The sequence below is a fragment of the Tachyglossus aculeatus genome, chromosome 8, assembly GCF_015852505.1.
Source record: "Tachyglossus aculeatus isolate mTacAcu1 chromosome 8, mTacAcu1.pri, whole genome shotgun sequence".
Classification (NCBI taxonomy): domain Eukaryota; kingdom Metazoa; phylum Chordata; class Mammalia; order Monotremata; family Tachyglossidae; genus Tachyglossus; species Tachyglossus aculeatus.
The window spans coordinates 38,735,212-38,760,399 of NC_052073.1; the positions used below are offsets into that span (position 1 = coordinate 38,735,212).

The following is a 25,188-nucleotide window of genomic DNA, read 5'->3' on the forward strand; positions in this document are numbered from 1 at the left end:
CGCCGAGAAAAATAGGGATTCAATTCCTGTTCTACCGCCTTCTTGGATCTTGAGCCCCTTGTGTGTCACAGACTCTCTGACCTAATTAACTTGTACCTACGGGGAAGCGGCCTGGCTTAGTGGGAAGAGCCCGGGCTCGGGAGCCAGAGGTCATGGGTTCGAATTCCTGCTCCGCCACTTGTCAGCTGGGCGATTTGGGGTGAGATGCTTCACTTCTCTGAGCCTCAGTGACCTCATCTGGAAAATGGGGATGAAGACCGTGTGCCCCACGGGGGACAACCTGATGGACTTGAACCCACCCCAGCGCTCAGAACGGTGCTGGCACATAGTAAGCGCTTTACAAATACCGTCATTATTATTAGCGTGGCTCAGTGGAAAGAGCTCGGGCTTGGGAGTCAGGGGTCATGGGTTCTAATCCCGCTCCGCCACTTATCAGCTGTGGGACTTTACTTCTCTGTGCCTCAGTTACCTTATCTGTACAATGGGGATGAAGACTGTGAGCCTCACGTGGGACAACCTGATCACCTTGTATCCCCCCCAGCGCTTAGAACAGTGCTCTGCACACAGTAAGCGCTCATTAAATACGACTGAATGAACAGTGGATGGCACATAGTAAGTGCTTAACAAATGCCATCATCGTTATTATTATTATTATTATTACTACAGCACTTAGAACAGTGTTTGACAGATAGTAAGCTCTTAATAGCGTGTAAAAAAAGGCAGTGAGCTGGGGTGAAGTGGGAGTTTGGAATGGGTAATAATAATAACAATAACATTATTAGTATCATAATAATGCAATCATATAATAATTATAATTGTATAATATATAATTATAATAATATAATTATAATATTAATTAATATAATATTAATTAAGTATATGTGGTGTTTAATATTAATTAATTGTAATATTATTGATTAATTAATGTATGATGTTGATTAAATTTATTATTATTATTATTATTATTATGAGGGTAAGAGGGGGAGAGTTGAAGGAATGAGCCCACTGTTGGGTAGGGACCGCCTCTATATGTTGCCAACTTGGACTTCCCAAGTGCTTAGTACAGTGCTCTGCACACAGTAAGCGCTCAATATATACGATTGATTGATTGATTGAATGCTCAACAGCCCCATGTGGTTAGGAGTTTCTGTTTTGAGGAAACAAGGTGGAGGGTTGCAAACCCTGGAGGTTTCTGAGGAGTCAGGAGTCAGAGGAGCTGTATTCTAATCCCACCTCGGCCACCTGACTGCTGTGTAACCTCGGGCGAGTCGCTTCAATCCCCCGGGCCTCAGGCTCCTCGTCCAGAAAATGGGGATCCAATACCTGCTCTTGCTCCTTCTTAGACGGTAAGCCCCGTGTGCGAGAGAAACTGTGTCCGATCTGAGTGTACTGTATCCACCTTGGTGTTTAGTACGGAGTCTGAGCACTTAGTAAGCATTTGAGATTCTACTTTTATTATTATTATTATTTTCCTTCGTGCTAGAAATTGGAAGTCAGCTGCAATCCCGGAGATGGTTGAAGCTGTTGGCGAGCTCCTCGAGGAAGGGACTGTCTGCAAGTCAGTAGGGGATTCATTCATTCAGTCGTATTTATTGAGCACTACTGTGTGCTGAGCACTGTACTATCCAGAACAGAGTTAGGGGGTGAGAGGTGGGAAAGGAACCACCAAAAGAGTCTAAAAAGGGGCAGCCGGAGCCATTTTCATGTTTTGTTTTTATTGTATTTGTTAAGCGCTTACTAAGTGCCAAGTGCTAGGGTAGACACAAATTAACCTGGCTGAACACAGTCTATGTCCCACATAATAATAATAGTAATTGTGGAATTAATAATAATATTAATAATAATGATGGCATTTGTTAAGCGCTTACTATGTGCCAAGCACTGTCCTAAGCACTGGGGGGGATACAAGGTAATCAGGCTGTCCCACGTGGGGCTCACAGTCTTCATCCCCATTTTACAGATGAGCGCTTAGCACAGCGCTCTGCACACAGTAAGCGCTCAATAAATACGACTGAATGAATGAATCCCCATTTTACAGATGAGGTCACTGAGGCACAGAGAAGTTAAGTCACACAGCTGACGAGGGGCGGAGCCGGGACTGGAACCCGTGACCTCTGACTCCCAAGCCCAGGCTTTTTCCACTGAGCCACGCTGCTTCTCTAGGTGCTCTCTATGCGCCGGGCACTGTACTAAGCGCTGCGGCGGACATAAGCAAATCAGGTTGGAAAGAGTCCCCGCCCCCCGTTCATTCATTCATTCAGTCGTATTTTTTGAGCGCTTACTGTGTGCAGAGCACTGTACTAAGCGCTTGGGAAGTCCAACAACATAGAGAGACGGTCCCTACCCAACAGTGGGCTCCCAGTCTAGAAGTCCCCACCCCGGGCACGTGGGACTCACGGCTTTAATCCCCATTTTACAGATGAGGGAACTGAGCCACAGAGACGTGAAGTGACTCGCCCCAGGTCCAGCGGTGGTGCCGGGATTAGAACCCAGGTCCCAGGCCCGGGCTCTACCCACGAGGCCGCGCGGCTTCTCTTTTAGCCTCGTTAACGAGGTTAGACGGCGTTTCCGGGAAGGGGCCCGGGGTACTAAGCAAGCGCTTAGTACAGTGCTCTGCACACAGTAAGCGCTCAATAAATACGATTGATGATGCTGTGGAGGATTAGGGTGGGGTCAGGTCCATCCGGTTTGGCAAGGAGGTTGTCAGTGACCGCGGAGAGAGGGGTCTCGGGGCGGACGGCGGGGTGGTCAACGGGGTGGTCTCCCCCTTTTAGACTGCGAGCCCACTGTTGGGTAGGGACTGTCTCTATGTGTTGCCAATTTGTACTTCCCAAGCGCTTAGTACAGTGCTCTGCACATAGTAAGCGCTCAATAAATACGATTGATTGATTGATTGATTGAAAGAGAAGAGGCGGCAGAGACGGGGGGAGCAGAGGATTCACCCGAGGGGTCCGGACGGGGGCAGGGAGATGGGTGGGCGGTGGGAAGGCTTCTGGAGGGGCAGGGGAGGGTGGGCGAAGGTAGAGGGGGAGGAGGAGGGCGGAAGGGATGCCATTCCCGGGAACGAGCCCGTACCTCTGCTTATACTTGAGGAAGAGTCGCTTCCAGTGGGCGGTCTCCTCCTTCGGGCTGGAGAAGTCCGGCGTCTCTTCGCTCTCCATGGTCACCTGGCCTGGAAGGGCGGCGGGGGCGGGCGGTCAGGGCGCGGGGGTCCCAGCCCCGCCCGGGGCCACCGTGGAGGAGGGGTCCCGGACCCCAGTGCCCGCGCGGGGAGGCTGGGTTGGCGCTGGCGGGGCCCGAGCCGGGACGCCCGCCCGCCAGAGGCCGCGGCCTGGGGCTGTGCCCCCCCAAAGTGGGACTTCCTTCCAAGGTGGCCACTGAGGCAGAGCCCCCTCCTCCCTCGCTCTCGTCTCCAGACGGGTGGAGCTGCCCGGGCTGCAGGATGTGCCGTCTTCCCGCAAGGCCTCGCTCGGAGGGCACCCGGGAGTGGGTCGGGGGGCGATGGGCAGCGGGCACAGAGGGCAGAGACCCCGTGGCCGGCGCAGGGCGGGACGGAGGCCTGCCCGCCCCCTCCCCAACAATCAGGCCGGTGGCCGCAGCCGGAAACATCCGACCGCCCCGGAATGAGGTCACTACGGAGCCCGTCGGAGCGACCGGAATGTGCCCGGCCGGTCGGGCCGGGCCGGTGGGTGAGTAGGTGGGCACCGCGGTGACGTGGCCCCGGGGGCATCTGGAGGAATGTCCCTGCTCGGGTTCCTAATCGGAGGGCGTGACGGGGAGACACCCATCCCATTTCCCTCCCTTCCCCCAATTCCCTTCCAGCGGCTTTGGAGTCGGAAGTCATGGGTTCAAATCCCGGCCCCGCCACTTGTCCGGCTGGGGGACTTGGGGCAAGTCACTTGACTTCTCCGGGCCTCAGTCCCCTCATCTGGAAAGTGGGGAGGAAGACTGGGAGCCCCCCGGGGGACAACCTGATCACCTTGGAACCTCCCCGGCGCTTAGAACAGTGCTTTGCACGTAGTAAGTGCGTAATAAATGCCATTATTATTATTATTGTAACCTCCCCAGCTTTTAGAACAGTGCTTTGCACATAGTAAGCGCTTAATAAACGCATTATTATTACTGTAACCTCCCCAGCGCTTAGAACAGTGCTTTGCACACAGTAAGCGCTTAATAAGTGCCTTTGTTGTTATGATTATTATTTCTCCTCTGGAGCCGGCCACGAGCTACATGATGCTCCCTGGAAACATGTCTCTGTGGCCCCCATAAATAATACTAATAATGATGGTATTTGTTAAGCGCTATGTGCGAAGCACTGTTCTAAGCGCTTAACACATTTATTTATTTATTTATTTATTTTATTTGTGCATATCTATTCTATTTATTTTATTTTGTTAGTATGTTTGGTTTTGTTCTCTGTCTCCCCCTTTTAGACTGTGAGCCCACTGTTGGGTAGGGACTGTCTCTATATGTTGCCAATTTGTACTTCCCAAGCGCTTAGTATAGTGCTCCGCACATAGTAAGCGCTCAATAAATACGATTGATGATGATGATAAGCACCATTGTAAGTGCTGAAGAGCCTTCCACCCCACCCTCGCCATCCTCACCAAGCATTTAGATGCCCCCAATTGGATGGAAGCTAAAATCAGTCAGTCGTATTTACTGAGCGCTTACTGTTTTTTTTTAAAATGGTATTTATTAAGCGTTTTATTTATTATGCGCCAGGCACTGTTGTAAGCACGGTTAGGAGCAATAATGATGGCATTTATAAAGCACTTACTATGTGCAAAGCACTGTTCTAAGCGCTGGGGAGGTGACAAGGTGATCAGGTTGTCCCCCGGGGGGCTCCCAGTCTTCACCCCCATTTGACAGATGATGTAACTGAGGCACAGAGAAGTGAAGTGACTTGCCCAAAGTCACACAGCTGACAGTTGGCGGAGCCGGGATTTGAACCCCTGACCTCTGCCTAATAAATGCCATTATTATTGTTATTATTATTAGCAGCGTGGCTCAGTGGAAAGAGCCCGGGCTTTGGAGTTAGAGGTCATGGGTTCAAATCCCTGCTCCGCCAGCTGTCAGCTGTGTGACTTTGGGCAAGTCACTTCACTTCTCTGTGCCTCAGTTACCTCATCTGTAAAGTGGAGATTAAAGCTGTGAGCCCCCTGTGGGACAATCTGATCACCCTGTAAGCTCCCCAGCGCTTAGAACAGTGCTTTGCACATAGGAAGCGCTTAACAAATACCATCATTATTATTATTATTATAATGATTGAACGAGTGTACTAAGCGCTGGGAGAGTCCAATATAAGAATAAACGGACACAGTCCCTGTCCACGGCGAGAGAGACATTCATATGAGGTTTCGGGGCCCTCCATGGTGGGGGTCCCTAACTCCCGGGCCTTCCGGACCAAACCCCGCCTTTCAGCCGAGAGGAATCTAGGCGGAAGTTGAGAAGAAGTGTGATTTAGTGGAAAGAGCCCGGGCTTGGGAGTCAGAGGTCGTGGGTTCTAATCCCGGCTCCGCCGCTTGTCTGCTGTGTGACCTTGGACAAGTCACTTCATCATCAGTCATCATCAGTCGTATTTATTGAGCGCTTACTATGTGCGGAGCGCTGGACTAAGCGCTTGGGAAGTACAAATTGGCAACATCTAGAGACAGCCCCTACCCAACAGTGGGCTCACAGTCTAAAAGGGGGAGACAGAGAACAAAACCAAACATACTAAAAAAATAAATAGAATAGATATGTACAAGTAAAATAAATGGAGTAATAAATATGTACAAACAGATATACATTTATACAGGTGCTGTGGGGAAGGGAAGGAGGTAAGATGGGGGGATGGAGAGGGGGACGAGGGGGAGAGATAGTAATAGTAATGATGGCATTTATTTAGCACTTACTATGTGCAAAGCACTGTTCTAAGCGCTGGGGAGGTTACAAGGTGATCAGGTTGTCCCACGGGGGGCTCACAGTCTTCATCCCCATTCTACAGATGAGGTAACTGAGGCACAGGGAAGTTAAGTGTCTTGCCCAAAGTCACACAGCTGACAATTGGCAGAGCTGGGATTCGAACCCATGACCTCTGACTCCAAAGCCCGTGCTCTTACCACTGAGCCAGACTGTCGGAGAGGAAGGAAGGACTTCAGTCCCCTCATCTGGAAAATGGGGATGAAGACTGTGAGCCCCGTGTGGGGCAACCGGATTACCCTGGATCTACCCCAGCGCTTAAAGCACATACGAAGCACTTAATACCATAATTATTATTATTATTAAACATTACAAATAACATTTTTCTCTTGAATAGGAGGACTCAAAAAAGCTCACAAGGGGAGAGAGTCTCTTTTACTGAGCCCCCTTTTTCCTCTCCTCCTCCCCATCCCCCCCGCCCTATCTCCTTCCCCTCCCCACAGCACCTATATATATGTTTGTACGGATTTATTGCTCTATTTATTTTACTTGTAAATATTTACTAGTCTATTAATTTTGTCAATGATGTGCATTTTGCTTTAATTCTTTTTGTTCTGATGTCTTGACACCTGTCCACATGTTTTGTTTTGTTGTCGGTCTCCCCCTTCTAGACCGTGAGCCCGTTGTCAGGTAGGGACCGTCCCTTTAGGTTGCCAAATTGCACTTCCCAAGCGCTTAGTACAGTGCTCTGCACACAGTAAGGGCTCGCCAACTGTCAGCTGTGTGACTTTGGGCAAGTCACTTCACTTCTCTGGGCCTCAGTTCCGTCATCTATAAAATGGGCATTAAAGACTGTGAGCCCCCCGTGGGACAACCTGATCACCTTGTAACCTCCCCAACGCTTACAACGGTGCTTGGCACATAGTAAGCGCTTAATAAATGCCATCATTATTATTACCCCAGCGCTTAGGACAATGCCAGCTCCGCCAACTGCCAGCTGTGTGACGTTGGGCGAGTCACTTAACTTCTCTGGGCCTCAGTGACCTCATCTGGAAAATGGGGATTAAAGACTGTGAGCCCCCCGTGGGACAACCTGATCACCTTGTAATCTCCCCAGTGCTTACAACGGTGCTTTGCACATAGTAAGCGCTTAATAATTGCCATCATTATTATTATTAGGACAATGCCGGCTCCACCAACAGTCAGCTGTGTGACTTTGGGTGAGTCACTTCACCCTCTGGGCCTCAGTGACCTCATCTGTCAAATGGGGATTAAAGACAGTGAGTCCCCGTGGGACAACCTGATCACCTTGTAACCTCCCCAGCACTTAGAACGGTGCTTTGCACATAGTAACCGCTTAACAAATGCCATCATTAGTATTATTATTAGGACAATGCCGACTCCGCCAACTGTCAGCTGTGTGACATTGGGCGAGTCACTTCACTTTAGAGAAGCGGCGTGGCTCAGTGGAAAGAGCCCGGGCTTTGGAGTCAGAGGTCATGGGTTCAAATCCCAGCTCCGCCACTTGTCAGCTGTGTGACTTTAGGTGAGTCACTTCACTCTCTGGGCCTCAGTTCCCTCATCTGTATAATGGGGATGAAGACTGTGAGCCCCCCATGGGACAACCTGATCAATCAATCGTATTTATTGAGCACTTACTGTGTGCAGAGCACTGTACTAGGCGCTTGGGAAGTACAAGGTTGGCAACATATAGAGACGGTCCCTACCCAACAGTGGGCTCACAGTCTAGAAGGATCACTTTGTAATAATAATAATAATAATGGCATTTATTAAGCACTTACTATGTGCAAAGCACTGTTCTAAGCGCTGGGGGGGATACAAGGTGATCAGGTTGTCCCACATGGGGCTCACAGTTTTAATCCCCATTTTGCAGATGAGGTAACTGAGGCCCAGAGAAGTGAAGTGCCTCACCCAAAGTCACCCAGCTGACAAGTGGCAGAGCTGGGATTAGAACCCATTACCACTGGCTCCCAAGTCCGTGCTCTTACCACTGAGCCATGCTGCATCCCCCCAGCGCTTGGAACAGTGCTTGGCACATAGTAAGCACTTAACAAATACCATTATTATTATTCTCTGGGCCTCAGTTCCCTCATCTGTCAAATGGGGATGAAGACTATGAGCCCCCCGTGGGACAACCTGATCAATCCATCAATCGTATTTATTGAGCGCTTACTGTGTGCAGAGCACTGGACTAAGCGCTTGGGAAGTCCAAGTTGGCAACATCTAGAGACGGCCCCTACCCAACAGTGGGCTCATAGTCTAGAAGTGGGAGACAGCCTGATCAATCAATCAATCGTATTTATTGAGCGCTTACTGTGTGCAGGGCACCGTACTAAGCGCTTGGGAAGTACAAGTTGGCAACATATAGAGACGGCCCCTACCCAACAGTGGGCTCACAGTCTAGAAGTGGGAGACAGCCTGATCAATCAATCAATCATATTTATTAAGCGCTTACTGTGTGCGGAGCACTGTACTAAGCGCTTGGGAAGTCCAAGTTGGCAACATCTAGAGATGGCCCCTCTCCAACAGTGGGCTCACAGTCTAGAAGGCTCACCTTGTATCCCCCCAGCGCTTAGAACAGTGCTTGGCCCATAGTAAGCGCTGAACAAATACCATTATTCTTCTTCTCTGGGCCTCAGTTCCCTCATCTGTCAAATGGGGATGAAGACTGTGAGCCCCATGTGGGACAACCTGATCACCTTGTATCCACCCCCAGCGCTTAGAACAGTGCTCTGCACATAGTAAGCGCTTAACAAATGCCATTATTATTATTATTATTATGGGGATGAAGACTGTGAGCCCCCCGTGGGACAACCTTATCAATCCATCAATCGTATTTATTGAGCGCTTACTGTGTGCAGAGCACTGTACTAAGCGCTTGGGAAGTCCAAGTTGGCAACATCTAGAGACGGTCCCTACCCAACAGTGGGCTCACCGTCTAAAAGGGGGAGACAGAGAACAAAACCAAACATACTAACAAAATAAAATAAATAGAATAGATATGTACAAGTAAAATAAATAGAGAAATAAATATGTACAAACATATATACAGGCGCTTAGTACAGTGCTCTGCACACAGTACGCGCTCAATAAATACGATTGATTGATTCTCTGGGCCTCAGTTCCCTCATCTGTCAAATGGGGATGAAGACTGGGAGCCCACCCCGTGGGATCACCTTGGAACCTCCTCAGCGCTTAGTACAGTGCTTGGCACCTAATCAATCAATCAATCGTATTAATTGAGCGCTTACTGTGTGCAGAGCACTGTACTAGGCGCTTGGGAAGTCCAAGTTGGCAATAAATAATAAATGTCGTTATGATGATGATGCCCACTCACTTCCTCCGTCCGTCCCGGCTTGTCCCTGAGGGGCAGGACCGGATCGGACCGGTTCGGACCGGTTCGGGCCGGACTAGGCCGCAGAAGCCTGAACCAAACAGGACCAGACCGGAAGTGGGGTGTCCGGGCGGGCCCTGAGGTAAAAGTGGGGGGCGGCGGACGGGCTCACCTGTCTGGGGTCAGCCGTTCATCTTCCCGGTCCGGCCCGGTTCGATCCGGTCCGATCCGGTTCGGTCCGGTCCGATCCACCGTCGCTGCTCCCGGCCGGCGACACGTCAAGCGCGGCGGGGGCGTGGCTCACTTTTGGGCCGCACGGGAGGGACAGCGCATGCGCACAAGCGACGGGCCGGGGAGGGGCGCGGCGAACGGAGCATGCGCGGAAGCGGGGACGGGGCCCACTCTGCCGCACGTCAGGAGGGGGCGCCAGGGATGCCGCATGCGCATAAGCGACGGGCGGCAGGTCCACTCTTGGACCGCCCGTGAGGGGAGAGCGCGCATGCGCGCAGGCGACGGGAGGGGTGGGGGGCCCCCCCGCTGGTGGCCGGAGCATGCGTAGAAGCGGGGGCCGGGCCCACTCTTGAGCCCCACGTCGGGGGGGGGCCGTGAGGGACGGCGCATGCGCAAAAGCGACGGGCCGGGAGGGGGCGGCGGTCGGAGCATGCGTAGAAGCTGGGGCCGCATAGTCAAGGGAGAGGAGATGCGAGGGATGGCGCATGCGCACAAGCGATGGGACGGGAGGGGGCGGTGACCGGAGCATGCGTAGAAGCGGGGGCCGCACAGTCAAGGGAGAGGGGACGCAGGGGATGGCGCATGCGCATAAGCGATGAGCCGGGAGGGGGCGGTGGCGTAGAATCGAGGGCCGGGCCCACTCTTCGTCCATACGTTAGGGAAAAAGGGGGGCGCGAGGGGTGACGCATCCGCACAAGCGACGGGCGGGGGGGGGGAGGGCGGTGGCCGAAGCATGCGTAGAAGCGAGGGCCGGGACCGCTCTTGGCCCACACGTCAGGGGAGAGCGGGGCGCGAAGGATGGCGCATGCGCACAAGCGACGGGAGGAGGGGCGCGGCGAACGGATCATGCGTAAAGGCAAGGGCGGGTCCCACTCTGCCGCACATGGGGGGGGGAGGGAGGGATGGCGCATGCGCAAAGGCGACGGGAGGGGAGGGGCCGTCGGTGGCCGGAGCATGCGTAGAAGCAGTGAAGCGTAGAGAAGCAGTGTGGCTCAGTGGAAAGAGCCCGGGCTTTGGAGTCAGAGGTTGTGGGTTCAAATCCCAGCTCCGCCAATTGCCAGCTGTGTGACTTTGGGCAAGTCACTTAACTTCTCTGGGTCTCAGTTACCTTATCTGCAAAATGGGGATTAAGACTGTGAGGCCCCTGTGGTACAACCTGATTGCCTTGTAACCTCCCCAGTGCTTAGAACAGTGCTTTGCACATAGTAAGCGCTTAATAAATGCCATTATAAAAAAAGCGGCGGCCGGGCCCACTCTTGAGCCGCACGTCGGGAGGAGGGGGGGGGGGGGCGCCGTGAGGGACAGCGCATGCGCACAAGCGAAGGGCGCGGAGGGGGCGGTGGCCGGAGCATGCGTAGAAGCGAGGGCCGGGCCCACACTTGGCCCGTACGTCAGAGGAGAGGGGGTAGCGAGGGGGAGCGCATGCGCACAAGCGATGGGCCGGGAGGGGGCGGTGGCCGGAGCATGCGTAGAAGCGGGGGCGGGGCCCACTGCCGCACGTCGGGAAGGGGGTGAGCGCAGAGGGATAGCGCATGCGCACAAGCGACGGGAGGTGGGGGGGGCGCGGCTTTTGGAGCATGCGTAGAAGGGGATGTAGGTCCCACTGACACCCGCCAGGGGTCGCGGGGCTGAGCATGCGTACAGGCGTCGGGCGTGAGGCAGGGAGGGTCTGGAGCATGCGCAGAGGCGGGGGTGGGGCTGATTCTGTGACGTCACAGGGAAGGGGAGGAATAGTAGTAGTAGTAATAATAATAATAATAATAATAGTGGTATTTATTAAGCACTTACTATGTGCAAAGCACTGTTCTAAGTGCTGGGGATTACAAGTGATCAGGTTGTCCCATGAGGGGCTCACAGTCTTCATTCCCATTTTACAGATGAGGTAACAGAGGCCCAGAGAAGTTAAGTGAGTTGCCCAAAGTCACACAGCTGACAATTGGCAGAGCCAGGATTTGAACCCATGACCTCTGACTCCAAAGCCCGTGCTCTTTCCACTGAGCCATGCTGCTTCTAATAATGATGGTAATAATAATAATGGCATTTATTAAGCGCTTCCTATGTGCAAAGCACTGTTCTAAACGCTGGGGAGGTTACAAGGTGATCAGGTTGTCCCACAGCGGGCTCACAGTCTTCATCCCCATTTTACAGATGAGGTCACTGAGGCCCAGAGAAGTGAAGTGACTTGCCCAAAGTCACCCAGCTGACAGCTGGCGGAGCCGGGATTTGAACCCATGACTCTTGACTCCAAAACCCGGGCTCTTTCCACTGAGCCGCAATGTTCAGTTGTATTTATTGAGCGCTTGTTGTGTGCCAACCCCTGTTCTGAGCACTGGGATAAATACAAGGCAATCACGTTGTCCTACGTGGGGCTCAAAGTCTTTATCCCCATTTTACAGATGAAGGAACTGAGGCCCAGAGAAGTGAAGTGGCTTGCCCAAGGTCATACAGCTGATAAGTGGCGGAGCTGGGATTATTCATTCATTCATTCATTGATTCAATCGTATTTAATAATAATAATAATAATGGCATTTATTAAGAGCTTACTATGTGCAGAGCACTGTTCTAAGCGCTGGGGGTGATACAAGGTGATCAGGTTGCCCCACGTGGGGCTCACAATCTTAATCCCCATTTTACAGATGAGGTAACTGAGGCTCAGAGAAGTTAAGTGACTTGCCCAAGGTCACACAGCAGTCATGTGGCGGAGCTGAGATTCGAACCCATGACCTCTGACTCCAAAGCCCGTGCTCTTTCCACTGAGCCACACTGCTTCTCTAATCTATTAGTCTAGTGCATTTATTACCCTATTTATTTTACTTGTACGTATTTCGCTCTATTGAGCGCTTACTGTGTGCAGAGCATTGTACTAAGTGCTTGGGAAGTACAAGTTGTCGACATATAGAGACGGTCCCTACCCAACACCTTATTTACATATTTACTACTTTATTTATTTTATTATTTTGTTAACGATGTGCATCGAATGATGGCATTTATTAAGCGCTTGCCATGTGCAAAGCACTGTTCTAAGCGCTGGGGAGGTTACAAGGTGTTCAGGTTGTCCCACGGGGGGCTCACAGTCTTAATTCCCATTTTACAGATGAGGTAACTGAGGCCCAGAGAAGTGAAGTGACTCGCCCAGTCACACAGCTGACAAGTGGCCGAGGCGGGATCTGAACCCACGACCTCTGACTCCAAAGACCGTGCTCTTTCCACTGACCCGTGCTGCTTCTCATAATAATTGTTGCCAACTTGTACTTCTCAAGCGCTTAGTACAGTGCTCTGCACATGGTAAACACTCAATAAATACGATTGAATGAATGAATAAATAATAATAGTATTTCTTAAGCGCTTACTATGTGCCAAGTACTGTTCTAAGCGCTGAGGGAGATACAAGGCTATCAGGTTGTCCCACGTGGGGCTCACAGTTTTAATCCCCATTTTACAGGTGAGGTCACAGGTGCAGAGAAGTGAAGTGACTTGCCCAAAGTCACACAGCTGAGCCCGTTCATTCATTCACTCGTATTTATTGAGAGCTTACAGTGTGCAGAACACTGTACTACTACTACTAATAATAATAATAATGGCATTTATTAAGCGCTTACTATGTGCCAAGCACTGTTCTGAGTGCTGGGAAGGTTACAGAGTGATCAGGTTGTCCCACAGGGGGCTCACAGTCTTAATCCCCATTTTAGAGATGAGGTCACTGAGGCCCAGAGAAGTGAAGTGACTCGCCCAAAGTCACACAGCTGGCATTTGGCAGAGTGGGATTCGAACCCATGATCCCTGACTCCAAAACCCTTGCCCTTTACCACTGAGCCACGCTGTTTATTGAGTGCTTATGGTGTGCAGAGCACTGTACTAAGCGCTGAGCCCGTTGTTGGGGAGGGATCGTCTCTGTTGCCGACTTGTACTTCCCAAGCGCTTAGTACAGTGCTGTGCACTCCATAAGCGCTCAATAAATATGATTGAATGAAAGACTGAGCCCCCTCCTTCCTCTCCCCCTCCTCCCCGCCTTACCTCCTTCTCCTCCCCACAGCACCTGTATATATGTTTGTACGGATTTATTATTCTATTTATTTATTTATTTTATTTGTACATATTCTATTTATTTTATTTTGTTAATATGTTTTGTTTTATTCTCTGTCTCCCCCTTCTAGACGGTGAGCCCACTGTTGGGTAGGGACCGTCTCTACATGTTGCCAACTTGGACTTCCCAAGCGCTTAGTACAGTGCTCTGCACACACTAAGCGCTCAATAAATACGATTGAATGAATGAATGAATGAATGAATGAATGACAGCGGCGGAGGAAGGCGGGGTTCGGAGCATGCGCAGAGGCCGGGCCGATTCTGCGACCTACGAGAGGGGAGGAATGCGGGGTACTGAGCATGCGCAGAGGCGGAGGCGGGACCGAGCGTGTGACGTTATGGGGAGGGGAGAGAGGCTGGGTCCGGAGCATGCGCAGAGGCGGGAGCGAGTCTGTGACGTCATGGGGAGGGGAGAGAGGCGGGGTCCGGAGCATGCGTCTTGACGGCCGGTGGGAGGGGAGGAGGGGTAGCCGGCGCATGCGCAGAAGCGTAGGGCGGGGTCCTGAGCATGCGTAGGGACGGATGGGGGCGTGGCCTATTCGGACCCACGGGAGGGTAGCAGCCGTAGAGGGGGCGGGGCGTGCGTCATGACGTAAGGGAAGGCTCAACACGGTGGCGTCACCCGATCAGGTGCGCATGCGCGGGACCTGTAAGGGGGCGGGGCCTCCTGTCCTGACTCCTTGGGCACGTGCGTTTGCGCCTGCGCGGAGGGCCAGGACTTGATCACGCATACTACGCTTAAGGCTATTTATTGACCGTCTTCAAGGGGGAGACTTGTAGGAAGGGGTTAAACTTACAGGGTGTAGGAAGGCTTGTCTCTTGTCCCATCTTTAGAGGAAGTGTGGCCTAATGGGTAATAATAATAATAGTATTTGTTAAGCACTTACCATCTTTAGAGGTAATGTGTCCTAATGGGTGATAATAATGATAATGGTATTTGTTAAGCGCTTACTATGGGCAAAGCACTGTTCTAAGCGCTGGGGGGAATACAAGGTGATCAGGTTGTCCCTTGGGGAGCTCAGAGTCTTAATCCCCCATTTTACAGATGAGGGAACTGAGGCCCAGAGAAGTTAAGTAGAACATGGGCCTGGATTCTAATCCCAGCCCTTTTTTCACGGAATTTAATAATAATGTTAATGTTGGTATTTGTTGAGCGTTTACTATGTGCCAAGCACTGTTGTAGGCGCCAGGGTAGCTACAGCGTGATCAGGTTGTCCCATGTGGGGCTCACAGTCTTCATCCCCATAATAATAATGGCATTTATTAAGCACTTACTATGTGCAAAGCAGTGTTCTAAACGCTGGGGAGGTTACAGGGTGATCAGGTTGTCCCACGGGGGGCTCACAGTCTTCACCCCCATTTTACAGATGAGGGAATTGAGGCCCAGAAAAGTGAAGTGACTCACCCAAAGCCACCCAGCTGGCAAGTGTCAGAGCTGGGATTTGAACCCATGACCTCTGACTCCAAAGCCCGGGCTCTTTCCACTGACCCACGCTGCTTCTCTAATGGGCAGAACATGGGCCTTGATTCTATTCCCAGCCCTTTTTTATGGAATTTAATAATAATGTTAATGTTGGTATTTGTTAAACCCTTACTATGTGCCAAGCACCGTTGTAGACGCTGGGGTAGATACAGGGTGATCCGACTCCAAAGCCCGGGCTCTTCCCATCATCATCAATCGTATTTATTGAGCGCTTACTATGTGCAGAGCACTGTACTAAGCGCTTGGGAAGTACAAATTGGCAACATATAGAGACAGTCCCTACCCAACAGTGGGCTCACAGTCTAAAAGCCCACATTGTGCTCTTTGCACATAGTAAGCGCTTAACAAATGCCATCATCATTATTATTATTATTATTATTATTATTTCCAGTGAGCCACGCTGCACTGAAGTTCTCCGGGCTTCAGTTTCCTCATCTGTAAAAGGGGGGACGGGGACCGTGTCCATCCTCATTAGCTTGTGTCTACCCCAGCGCTTAGTACAGTGCTTGGCACATAGTAGACGCCCAGAGAAGTGGCGCTGCCCCAAGTCCAGATGGTTTGCCCCCGGAGGCGTCCAACTGCAGAGGGGACACCATACCCGATGATGTCCCCTCATAGATGTCCGGGCGTGGTGGGGACACTCTGCTGAAACCAACAACCCTGCCCTCCACACTTGGACGACCGAGAAGATTCTTCCACGGGATCCCCAAGGTGCCGTTGTCATGGGCCTCGTTTTCATAAAATAATAATAATAATAATTGTGGTATTTGTTAAGCGCTTACTATGTGCCAGGCACTGTTCTAAGCGCCAGGGTGGATGCAAGCAAATCGGGTTGAGCGGACTCTCTCTCCCATGTGGGGCTCACCGTCTCCGTCCCCATTTTACTGATGAGGTAACTGAGGCTCAGAGAAGTTAAGTCACCTGCCCAAGGCCACACAGCAGACGTGGTGGAGCCAGAATTCATTCATAATGATACTCTATTTTATTAATGATGTGCATATAGCTATAATTCTATTTATTTTGACGCCTGTCTACATGTTTTGTTGCCTGTCTCCCCCTTCTAGACCACAAGCCTGTTGTTGGGTAGGGATTGTCTCTCTCTGTTGCCCAATTGTACTTTCCAAGCGCTTAGTACAGTGCTCTGCGCACAATAAGTGCTCAATGAATACGACAATGAATGCTCCTCCGGAAGAGACTTCTGGGGGAACGAAACGAATGATAATAATGATAATATTCATCCAATCGTATTTATTTATTTATTTATTTATTTATTTATTTAGAGAAGCAGCGTGGCTCAGTGGAAAGAGCCCGGGCTTTGAAGTCAGAGGTCATGGGTTCAAATCCCGGCTCTGCCAATTGTCAGCTGTGGGACTTTGGGCAAGTCACTTCCCTTCTCTGGGCCTCAGTTCCCTCATCTGGAAAATGGGGATGAAGGCTGTGAGTCCCCCGTGGGACAACCTCATCACCTTGTAACCTCCCCAGCGCTTAGAACAGTGCTTTGTACATAGCGCTTAATAAATGCCATCATTATTATTATTATTTATTGAGGGCTTCCCACGTGCAGAGCACTGTACTAGGCACTTAGGACAGGACAATACACAATAAACAAGACCCATTCCCTGCCCCCAAGGAGCTGACAGTCTAGAGGGAGACGGACACGAATAGAAATAAATAAGTGACGGCCCCGGACGTAAGTGCTGTGGGGCTGCACTCTCACGATGTGCGTTTGTCGTTGTATTGTCCTCTCCCAAGCGCTTAGTATAGTGCTTTGCACCAAGTAAGCGCTTCATAAATACGATGGAATGGATGAATGGGTGAATGCAGAGCACTGTACGAAGCACTTGGGAGAGGAGAGTCGAACAATATAAGAAACACGAAGCGTTTGTTTCCCTGACAGTGAGGAAGGCCTTTCTTCAGTCTACTACATTCGCTCCTGCTGTTATAATAATAATAATAATAATAATAATAGTGAAGGTATTTGTTAAGCGCTTACTAGGTGCCAAGCACTGTTCAAAGCGCTGATATCTAGCCGTGATTGCTCCTCATCGGTCCCACGTGCGGAGGGGGATATGGGATTAGCTTGTCAATATCATAATAATAATGATGGCGTTTATTAAGCGCTTACTATGTGCAAAGCACTGTTCTAAGCGCCGGGGAGGTTACAAGGTGATCGGGTTGTCCCACGGGGGGCTCACAGTCTTCATCCCCATTTCCCAGATGAGGTAACAGAGGAAGTGAAGTGACTCGCCCAAGGTCACCCAGCAGACAAGCGGTGGAGCCGGAATTAGAACCCACGACCTTCTGATTCCCAGGCCTGGGCTCCAGCCACTAGGCCACGCTGCTTCTCTGCACGAATTGTAATAATAATAATAATAATAATAATAATAATAATAATGACATTTATTAAGCGCTTACTATGTGCCAAGCGCTGTTCTAAGCACTGGGGAGGTTACAAGGCGATCAGGTTGTCCCCCAGGGGGCTCACAGTCTTCATCCCCATTTTCCAGCTGAAGGAACTGAGGCCCAGAGAAGTGAAGTGACTTGCCCAAAGCCACACAGCTGACAACTGGCAGAGCTGGGATTCGAACCCCCGACTCCAAAGCCTGTGCTCTTTCCACTGAGCCCCGCTGCTTCTCTATGCACTAATTGTACTTTCCAAGCGCTTAGCACCGTGAGCCTGCTGTCGGGTAGGGACCGTCTCTCTATGTTGCCAACTTGGACTACCCAAGCGCTTAGTACAGTGCTCTGCACACAGTAAGCGCTCAATAAATACGATTGATTGATTGATTGATTAGCGCCATGCTCTGCACAGGGTAAGCGCTCAATAGAGACGATTGAATGAACGAATGGATGCACCCCGGGGCTCAGTACAGTGGCTGGCCCGTAGTAAGCGCCTACCATCATTTTGTTTTTTCGACTTTCCCAAATGCTTAGCTCCTGAATAGAAAGCGAAAGCTCAACCTGTCCTACTGAGAGCTCACCTCCTCCAGGAGACCTTCCCAGATTGAGCCCCCTTTTTCCTCTCCTCCTCCTCCCCTCCTTCCCCTCCCCACAGCCCCTGTATATATGTTTGCACAGATTTATTACTCTATTTATTTGACTGGCACATATTCACTATTTATGTTGTTAATGATGTGCATCTAGCTTTATTTCTATTTATCATCATCATCAATCGTATTTATTGAGCGCTTACTATGTGCAGAGCACTGGACTAAGCGCTTGGGAAGTACAAATTGGCTACATATAGAGACAGTCCCTACCCAACATTGGGCTCACAGTCTAAAAATTTATTCTGATTCATTCGTTCATCCAATCGTATTTATTAAAAATAATGGCATTTCTTAAGCGCTTACTATGTGCAAAGCACTGTTCTAAGCGCTGGGGAGGTTACAAGGGGATCGGGTTGTCCCACGGGGGGCTCGCAGTCTTAATCCTACTGAGGATTAAGTAGGACTAATAGGATTAGGATTAATCCTAATTAGGATTAGTAGGATTGATAGGATTAAGGATTAATCCTACTGAGGCCCTACTGAGAGCTCACCTCCTCCAGGAGGCCTTCCCAGACTAAGCCCCTTCCTTCCTCTCCCCCTCTCCATCCCCCTGTCTTACCTCCTTCCCTTCCCCACAGCACCTGTATATATGGATATATGTTTGTAAAGATTTATTACTCTATTTATTTATCTTGTACATATCTATTCTATTTATTTTATTTTGTTAGTATGTTTGGTTTTGTTCTCTGTCTCCCCATTTAAGACTGTGAGCCCGCTGTTGGGTAGGGACTGTCTTTATATGTTGCCGACTTGTACTTCCCAAGCACTTAGTCCAGTGCTCTGCACACAGTAAGCGCTCAATAAATACGATTGATTGATTGATTAATCCCCATTTTACAGATGAGGTAACTGAGGCCCAGTGAAGTGACTTGCCCAAAGTCACACAGCTGACAATTGACAGAGCCGGGATTTGAACCCATGACCTCCGGCTCCAAAGCCCGGGCTCTTTTCCATTTATTGAGCGCTTACTGTGTGCAGAGCACTGGACTAAGCGCTTGGGAAGTCCAAGTCGTCAACATCTAGAGACGGTCCCTACCCGACAACGGGCTCCTGGTCTAGAAGGGGGAGACAGACAACAAAAGAAACTATATTAATAAAATAAAATAAATAGAATAGTAAATATGATGACTTGACACCTATCCTCATAATAAATAATAATAATAATGGCATTTATTAAGCGCTTACTATGTGCAAAGCACTGTTCTAAGTGCTGGGGGGATACAAGGTGATCCCATGTGGGGCTCACAGTCATAACCCCCATTTTACAGGTGAGGTAACTGAGGCTCCGAGACAGACAACAAAACAAAACATATTACAAAATAAAATGAATAGAATAAATATGTACAATCAATCGTATTTATTGAGCGCTTACTGTGTGCAGTACCAAGCGCTTAGTACAGTGCTCTGCACACAGTAAGCGCTCAATAAATACGATTGATTGATATAGAGACAGTCCCTACCCCACAGCGGGCTCACAGTCTAGAAGGGGGAGACAGCGAACAAAACCAAACGTATTAGCAAAATAAAATAAATAGAATAGATATGTACAAGCAAACTAATAGAGTAATAAATCTGTACGAACATATCCATATATACAGGTGTTGTGGGGAAGGGAAGGAGGTAAGACGGTGGGGGGGATGGAGAGGGGGACAAATACGTAGTGCTCTGCACACAGTAAGCGCCCAATAAATATGATTGAATGAATCAATCAATCGTATTTATTGAGCGCTTACTGTGTGCAGAGCACTGTACTAAGCGCTTAGCACTGTACTAAGCGCTTAGCCCTGTGCTAGTGCTACTGAATGAATGACTGAACACTAATAATAATGATGGCATTTATTAAGCCAAAATAAAGTCAGCCAAAGTGACACAGCTGACAATTGGCTGTGAGCCCCCTGATTGACTGAATAATAATAATAATAATGGCATTTATTAAGCGCTTACTATGTGCAAAGCACTATTCTAAGCGCTGGGGAGGTTACAAGTTGATCAGCTTGTCCCTCGGGGGGCCTCACAGTCTTCATCCCCATTTTACAGATGAGGTCACTGAGGCCCAGGGAAGTGAAGTGGCTTGCCCAAAGTCACCCAGCTGACAAGTGGCAGAGCCGGGATTTGAACCCTTGCCCTCTGACTCCAATAATAATAATAATAGTAATAATGATGATAATAATAATAATAATAATAATAATGGCATTTATTACACACTTACTATGTGCAAAGCACCGTTCTAAGCGCTGGGGAGCTTACAAGTTGATCAGGTTGTCCCTCGGGGGGCTCCCAGTCTTCATCCCCATTTTACAGATGAGGTCACTGAGGCCCAGAGAAGTGAAGTGTCTTGCCCAAATGAATGACCCTGTCCCAAACCAAATTCCTCAACTCCTCCTGCTCCTCCCCAAACTCTTCCCTCCCTGTTGACAACACCACTGGCTTCCCCACCCGAGCGTCCAGAGTGTCATCTTCCTCCCACTCTCGGTTCCCCCCTAAATCCCGCCGGTTTTTCCTCCACGTTACTTCCCGGATCCTCCCTTTCCCACACTCACCCCGCTGACTCAACCCCTGTCACCTCCACATCAGTGGGGACTGCCACCTCCTTTTTTTTTTTTCCCCCATGGCACTGAAGTGTTCACTACGTGCCACCACCAGGCACTGTACTGAGCGTTGGAGGTAATAATGATGGCATCTATTAAGCACTTACTATGTGCAGAGCGCTGTTCTAAGCACTGGGCAGGTTCCAAGGTGATCAGGTGGTCCCACGGGGGGCTCCCACTCTTAATCCCCACTTTCCAGATGAGGGAACTGAGGCCCAGCGAAGTGACTTGCCCAAAGTCACCCAGCTGACAACTGGGGGAGCCGGGATTTGAACCCATGAGCTGTGACCTTGTAACCTCCCCCTCCTTCCCCTCTCCATCCCCCCCCCCCCCCCCCCCCCCCCCCCCCGCCTTACCTCCTTCCCTTCCCCACAGCACCGGGATATATGTTTGTACAGATTTATTACTCTATTTACTCTATCTATTTATTACTCTATTCTATTTATTACTCTATATATAAATTTATCTATTTATTACTCTATTTATTATTCTATTTATTTATTTACTCTATTACTCTTTTTGTTACTCTATCTATTACTCTATTTATTCTATTTATTACTCTATAAATTTATCTATTTATTACTCTATTTATTATTCTATTTATTTATTTACTCTATTACTCTATTACTCTTTTTATTACTCTATTTATTTATTTAATTTATCTATTTATTACTCTATCATTCTATTTATTTATTTACTCTATTACTCTATTACTCTTTTTATTACTCTATTTAATTTATCTATTTATTACTCTTATTATTCTATTTATTTATTTATTACTCTATTACTCTATTTATTACTCTTTTTATTACTCTTTTTATTACTCTGTCTATTTATTTAATTTATCTATTTATTACTCTATTATTCTATTTATTTATTTACTCTATTACTCTATTTATTACTCTTTTTATTACTCTATTTATTTAATTTATCTATTTATTACTCTATTTATTATTCTATTTATTTACTTTATTACTCTGTCACTCTTTTTATTACTCTATTTAATTTATTTATTACTCTTATTATTCTATTTATTTATTTATTTACTCTATTACTCTTTTTATTACTCTTTTTATTACTCTGTCTATTTATTTAATTTATTTATTACTCTATTATTCTATTTATTTATTTACTCTATTACTCTATTTATTACTCTTTTTATTACTCTATTTATTTAATTTATCTATTTATTACTCTATTTATTATTCTATTTATTTATTTACTCTATTACTCTATGTATTACTCTTTTTATTACTCTATTTATTTATTTAATTTATCTATTTATTACTCTATTACTCTATTTACTCTATTACTCTTTCTATTACTCTATTTATTTACTTAATTTATCTATTTATTACTCTATTGATTATTCTATTTATTTATTTACTCTATTACTCTTTTTATTACTCTATTTTACTTGTACATATTACTCTATTTATTACTCTATTTATTACTCTATTTTACTTGCACATATCTATTCTATTTATTTCATTTTGTTAATATACGTTTGGTTTTGTCCTCCGCCTCCCCCTTCTAGACCGCGAGCCCGCTGTCGGGGAGGGACCGGCTCTCGGTGTTGCCAGCTTGGACTTCCCAAGCGCTTAGTCCAGTGCTCTCGGCACACAGTAAGCGCTCGATGGATTGATTGATGGATGGATTTATTTATTTATTTATTTATTTTACTTGTACATTTCTATCCTACTTATTTTATTTTGTTGGTATGTTTGGTTCTGTTCTCTGTCTCCCCCTTTTAGACTGTGAGCCCACTGTTGGGTAGGGACTGTCTCTATGTGATGCCAATTTGTACTTCCCAAGCGCTTAGTCCAGTGCTCTGCACATAGTAAGCGCTCAATAAATACGATTGATTGATTGATTGATTGATTGGATTGATCAGTCGACTGACTCCAAAGCCCGGGCTCCTTCCACCGAGCCACGCTGCTTCTCAATCAATCAATCAAGCGTATTTATTGAGCGCTTACTGGGTGCAGAGCACCGTTCTAAGCGCTTGGGAAGTCCAAGTTGGCAACATAGAGGGACGGTCCCTACCCAACGGCGGGCTCCCGGTCTCCCGCCGGACTAGGCCGGAAAACGAGGGAAGCGAGGCCGCGGCCGGATCTGTCTTCCGCCACCTGCCCTCCGTGCCCTTCCCGCCCGCCGGCCCCGGGCCCGGGAGCCGCCCTGGGCCGCACCCCAAACGGGTTGGTCGGCATTCAGTCCCCGGAGCCGCGTCACGGGCGCGGGCAGAGGCGGTGCGATGGGGCCGGACGGGCCCACACCGACTCCATCACCACCGTCACGGCCATGGTCACCTCCGCCACCGCCCCCCGGAAGCCCCCCAGGCCCACCCTGGACACCCCCTGACCCCAGGGCCGCATCCACCGCCAGCCCCGGGCCCCGGTGAGTGCCAGTCTCGGCGGGCGAGGGCTGGAGGGTGGCAGGGCGGGGTTTAGGGGAGGACGGGGCTCGGCAGCGATCAGAGATCCCAAAGATACCCAGAGCCAGGAACGCCCAGTGACCGTGGGCAAGTCACTTCACTCCTCTGGGCCTCAGTGACCTCATCTGGAAAATGGGGGTGAAGACTGGAGCCCCCCGGGGGACGACCTGATCACCTTGTAACCTCCCCAGCACAGCTTCACACGTAGACCGTGAGCCCACTGTTGGGTAGGGACCGTCTCTATATGTTGCCAACTTGGACTCCCCAAGCGCTTAGTACAGTGCTCTGCACACAGTAAGCGCTCAATAAATACGATTGGTGATAGACCGTGAGCCCGCTGTTGTGTAGGGACCGTCTCTATATGTTGCCAACTTGGACTTCCCAAGCGCTTAGCACAGTGCTGTGCACACAGGAAGCGCTCAATAAATACGATTGATAATAGACCGTGAGCCCGCTCTTGGGTCGGGACCGTCTCTATATGTTGCCAACTTGGACTTCCCAAGCGCTTAGTACAGTGCTCTGCACACAGTAAGCGCTCAATAAATACGATTGATGATAGACCGTGAGCCCGCTGTTGGGTCGGGACCGTCTCTATATGTTGCCAACTTGGACTTCCCAAGCGCTTAGCGCAGTGCTCTGCACACAGTAAGTGCTCAAGAAATACAATTGATGATAGACCGTGAGCCGGCTGTTGGGTTGGGACTGTCCCTATATGTTGCCAATTTGGACTTCCCAAGCGCTTAGTACAGTGCTCTGCACACAGTAAGCGCTCAATAAATACGACTGATGATAGACCGTGAGCCCGCCGTTGGGTCGGGACTGTCTCCGTGTGTTGCCGACTTGGACTCCCCAAGCGCTTAGCGCAGTGCTCCGCACACAGTAAGCGCTCCATCGATACGATTGATTGATTGATTGATTAATAACTGCCATCGTCATCCCCGTTTGACAGAAGAGGTCACCGCGGCCTGCGGAAGCGAAATGGCTGGCCCGAGTTCACCCGGCAGGCACGCGGGGGAGCCGGGATTAGAACCTGGGTCCTCCTCCTGAGTCCCGGGCCGCAGCCGCCGAGGGAGAAGCAGCGTCTCGGCATCCTTCCGATCTATCGAACGCTTCTTCACGGAAAGGCAGCGTGTCGGCGTCCTATTTATTGAGCGCCTGGGGCCTCCGTCCGGTCGCCTCCATGTCGGAGGGCGAGAAGGACGGCGGAGGGGGCGAGTGCCCCGTGTGCTACGAGAAGCTCCGCGACCTGGAAGGGGCCGGCCGGACGCTGAGCTGCGGCCACGTCTTCTGCCACGACTGCCTGGTGAAGTACCTGCTGGCCCGCCGGGCCGAGGCCCACGTCCCCCAGACCTTGGTCTGCCCCGTCTGCCGCTACGTCACCTTCCTGAGCAGACGCGGCCCCCGCCGGCCCCCGGACCCGGCCCGCGGCCTCCAGACCCTGGTGGTCCCCCCGCCGGCCCCCGCCCCGCCGGCCCCGGGCGATGCCACCTGCCCGGCCCGGCGGCCTCCGCCGGCGGCGGGCCTGGCCCGGGAGCCCCAAGTCTTCACCATCAGCACCAGCGGGATGCCCCTGGCCCCGGACGCGGGCCCGCCGACCCCTCTCCACGCGGCCTCCTCCTCCTCCTCCTCGGGCCTCCGCCTGCCCCGCTGCCGCTCGCCCATGCTGCTCCTCGTGGTCCTCGTGGCTGTAGTGGCCGGCCTGGTGGCCATTCTGCCCTGGATCCTCCTGGCCCGGCGGCGGGCCTGAGCCACGCGCCGTTGTCCGGACGCCGCCCGGCCTTCGACCTTCTTTTAGACTGTGAGCCCACTGTTGGGTAGGGACCGTCTCTATATGTTGCCAATTTGGACTTCCCAAGCGCTTAGTACAGTGCTCCGCACATAGTAAGCGCTCAGTCAATACGATTGATTGATCGATTGATTGATCTCCACCTTGACTTGAGGGACGTGGGGGGCGCGGGAAGAGGTGGGAAGAGGCCGGAGGGCAAGGCGGAAGCAGGTCCTTCTGCCCTGCCCATTCCCGCCCTTCCCCGTGCCCTGCTCACCTGGGCACCCATCATTGC

At 50.0% G+C, this 25,188-nt stretch overlaps 3 protein-coding genes across 6 annotated transcripts in view; 1 reads left to right on the forward strand and 2 right to left on the reverse strand.

Moving 5' to 3' along the window:
* Window positions 1-9,653, reverse strand: part of NDEL1 (nudE neurodevelopment protein 1 like 1) — a 26,659-nt gene extending 17,006 nt beyond the window's left edge. For 3 of the 4 annotated variants that reach the window (XM_038750522.1, XM_038750525.1, XM_038750524.1), the window contains exons 1-2: window positions 9,432-9,652; window positions 3,076-3,172 (exon numbers count right to left, since the gene is read on the reverse strand). In XM_038750522.1, coding sequence (XP_038606450.1) covers window positions 3,076-3,161 — 86 coding nt within the window. In that variant the 5' untranslated portion in view covers window positions 3,162-3,172; window positions 9,432-9,652. Of the gene's footprint in view, window positions 1-3,075; window positions 3,173-9,431 lie in introns of all 4 variants that reach the window. The other variant, XM_038750521.1, reaches the window with a different exon arrangement.
* On the reverse strand, window positions 3,198-24,218 carry LOC119931434 (basic proline-rich protein-like). Its single transcript, XM_038750076.1, has 11 exons — window positions 24,088-24,218; window positions 22,961-23,118; window positions 22,741-22,872; window positions 13,846-14,108; window positions 10,745-11,159; window positions 10,186-10,364; window positions 9,577-9,931; window positions 9,432-9,516; window positions 9,263-9,350; window positions 3,405-3,756; window positions 3,198-3,286 (listed from the first exon to the last, which is right to left on the reverse strand). Exons 1-11 carry the CDS (start codon window positions 24,216-24,218, stop codon window positions 3,198-3,200), a joined length of 2,247 nt encoding a protein of 748 aa, XP_038606004.1.
* Window positions 24,219-24,256: 38 nt separating this feature from the next.
* On the forward strand, window positions 24,257-24,907 carry RNF222 (ring finger protein 222). The gene is made up of 2 exons (XM_038750078.1): window positions 24,257-24,569; window positions 24,663-24,907. The coding sequence occupies exons 1-2, from the start codon at window positions 24,309-24,311 to the stop codon at window positions 24,873-24,875; spliced, it is 474 nt and encodes a 157-aa protein (XP_038606006.1). The 5' UTR covers window positions 24,257-24,308; the 3' UTR covers window positions 24,876-24,907.
* The last annotated feature ends 281 nt before the right edge of the window (window positions 24,908-25,188 follow it).

Coding starts and splice junctions, on each gene's coding strand:
- LOC119931434 (XM_038750076.1), bottom strand. CDS start 24,218: ATGCCGAGACGCTGCTTCTCCCTCGGCGGCTGCGGCCCGGGACTCAGG. Junction 14,109..22,740: donor GACCGGGAGCCCGCCGTTGG/GTAGGGACCGTC, acceptor GGGTCCGAATAG/GCCACGCCCCCATCCGTCCC. Junction 10,365..10,744: donor TCCCGACGTGCGGCTCAAGA/GTGGGCCCGGCC, acceptor CATGTGCGGCAG/AGTGGGACCCGCCCTTGCCT.
- RNF222 (XM_038750078.1), top strand. CDS start 24,309: ATGTCGGAGGGCGAGAAGGACGGCGGAGGGGGCGAGTGCCCCGTGTGC. Junction 24,570..24,662: donor CCCGCGGCCTCCAGACCCTG/GTGGTCCCCCCG, acceptor CTGGCCCGGGAG/CCCCAAGTCTTCACCATCAG.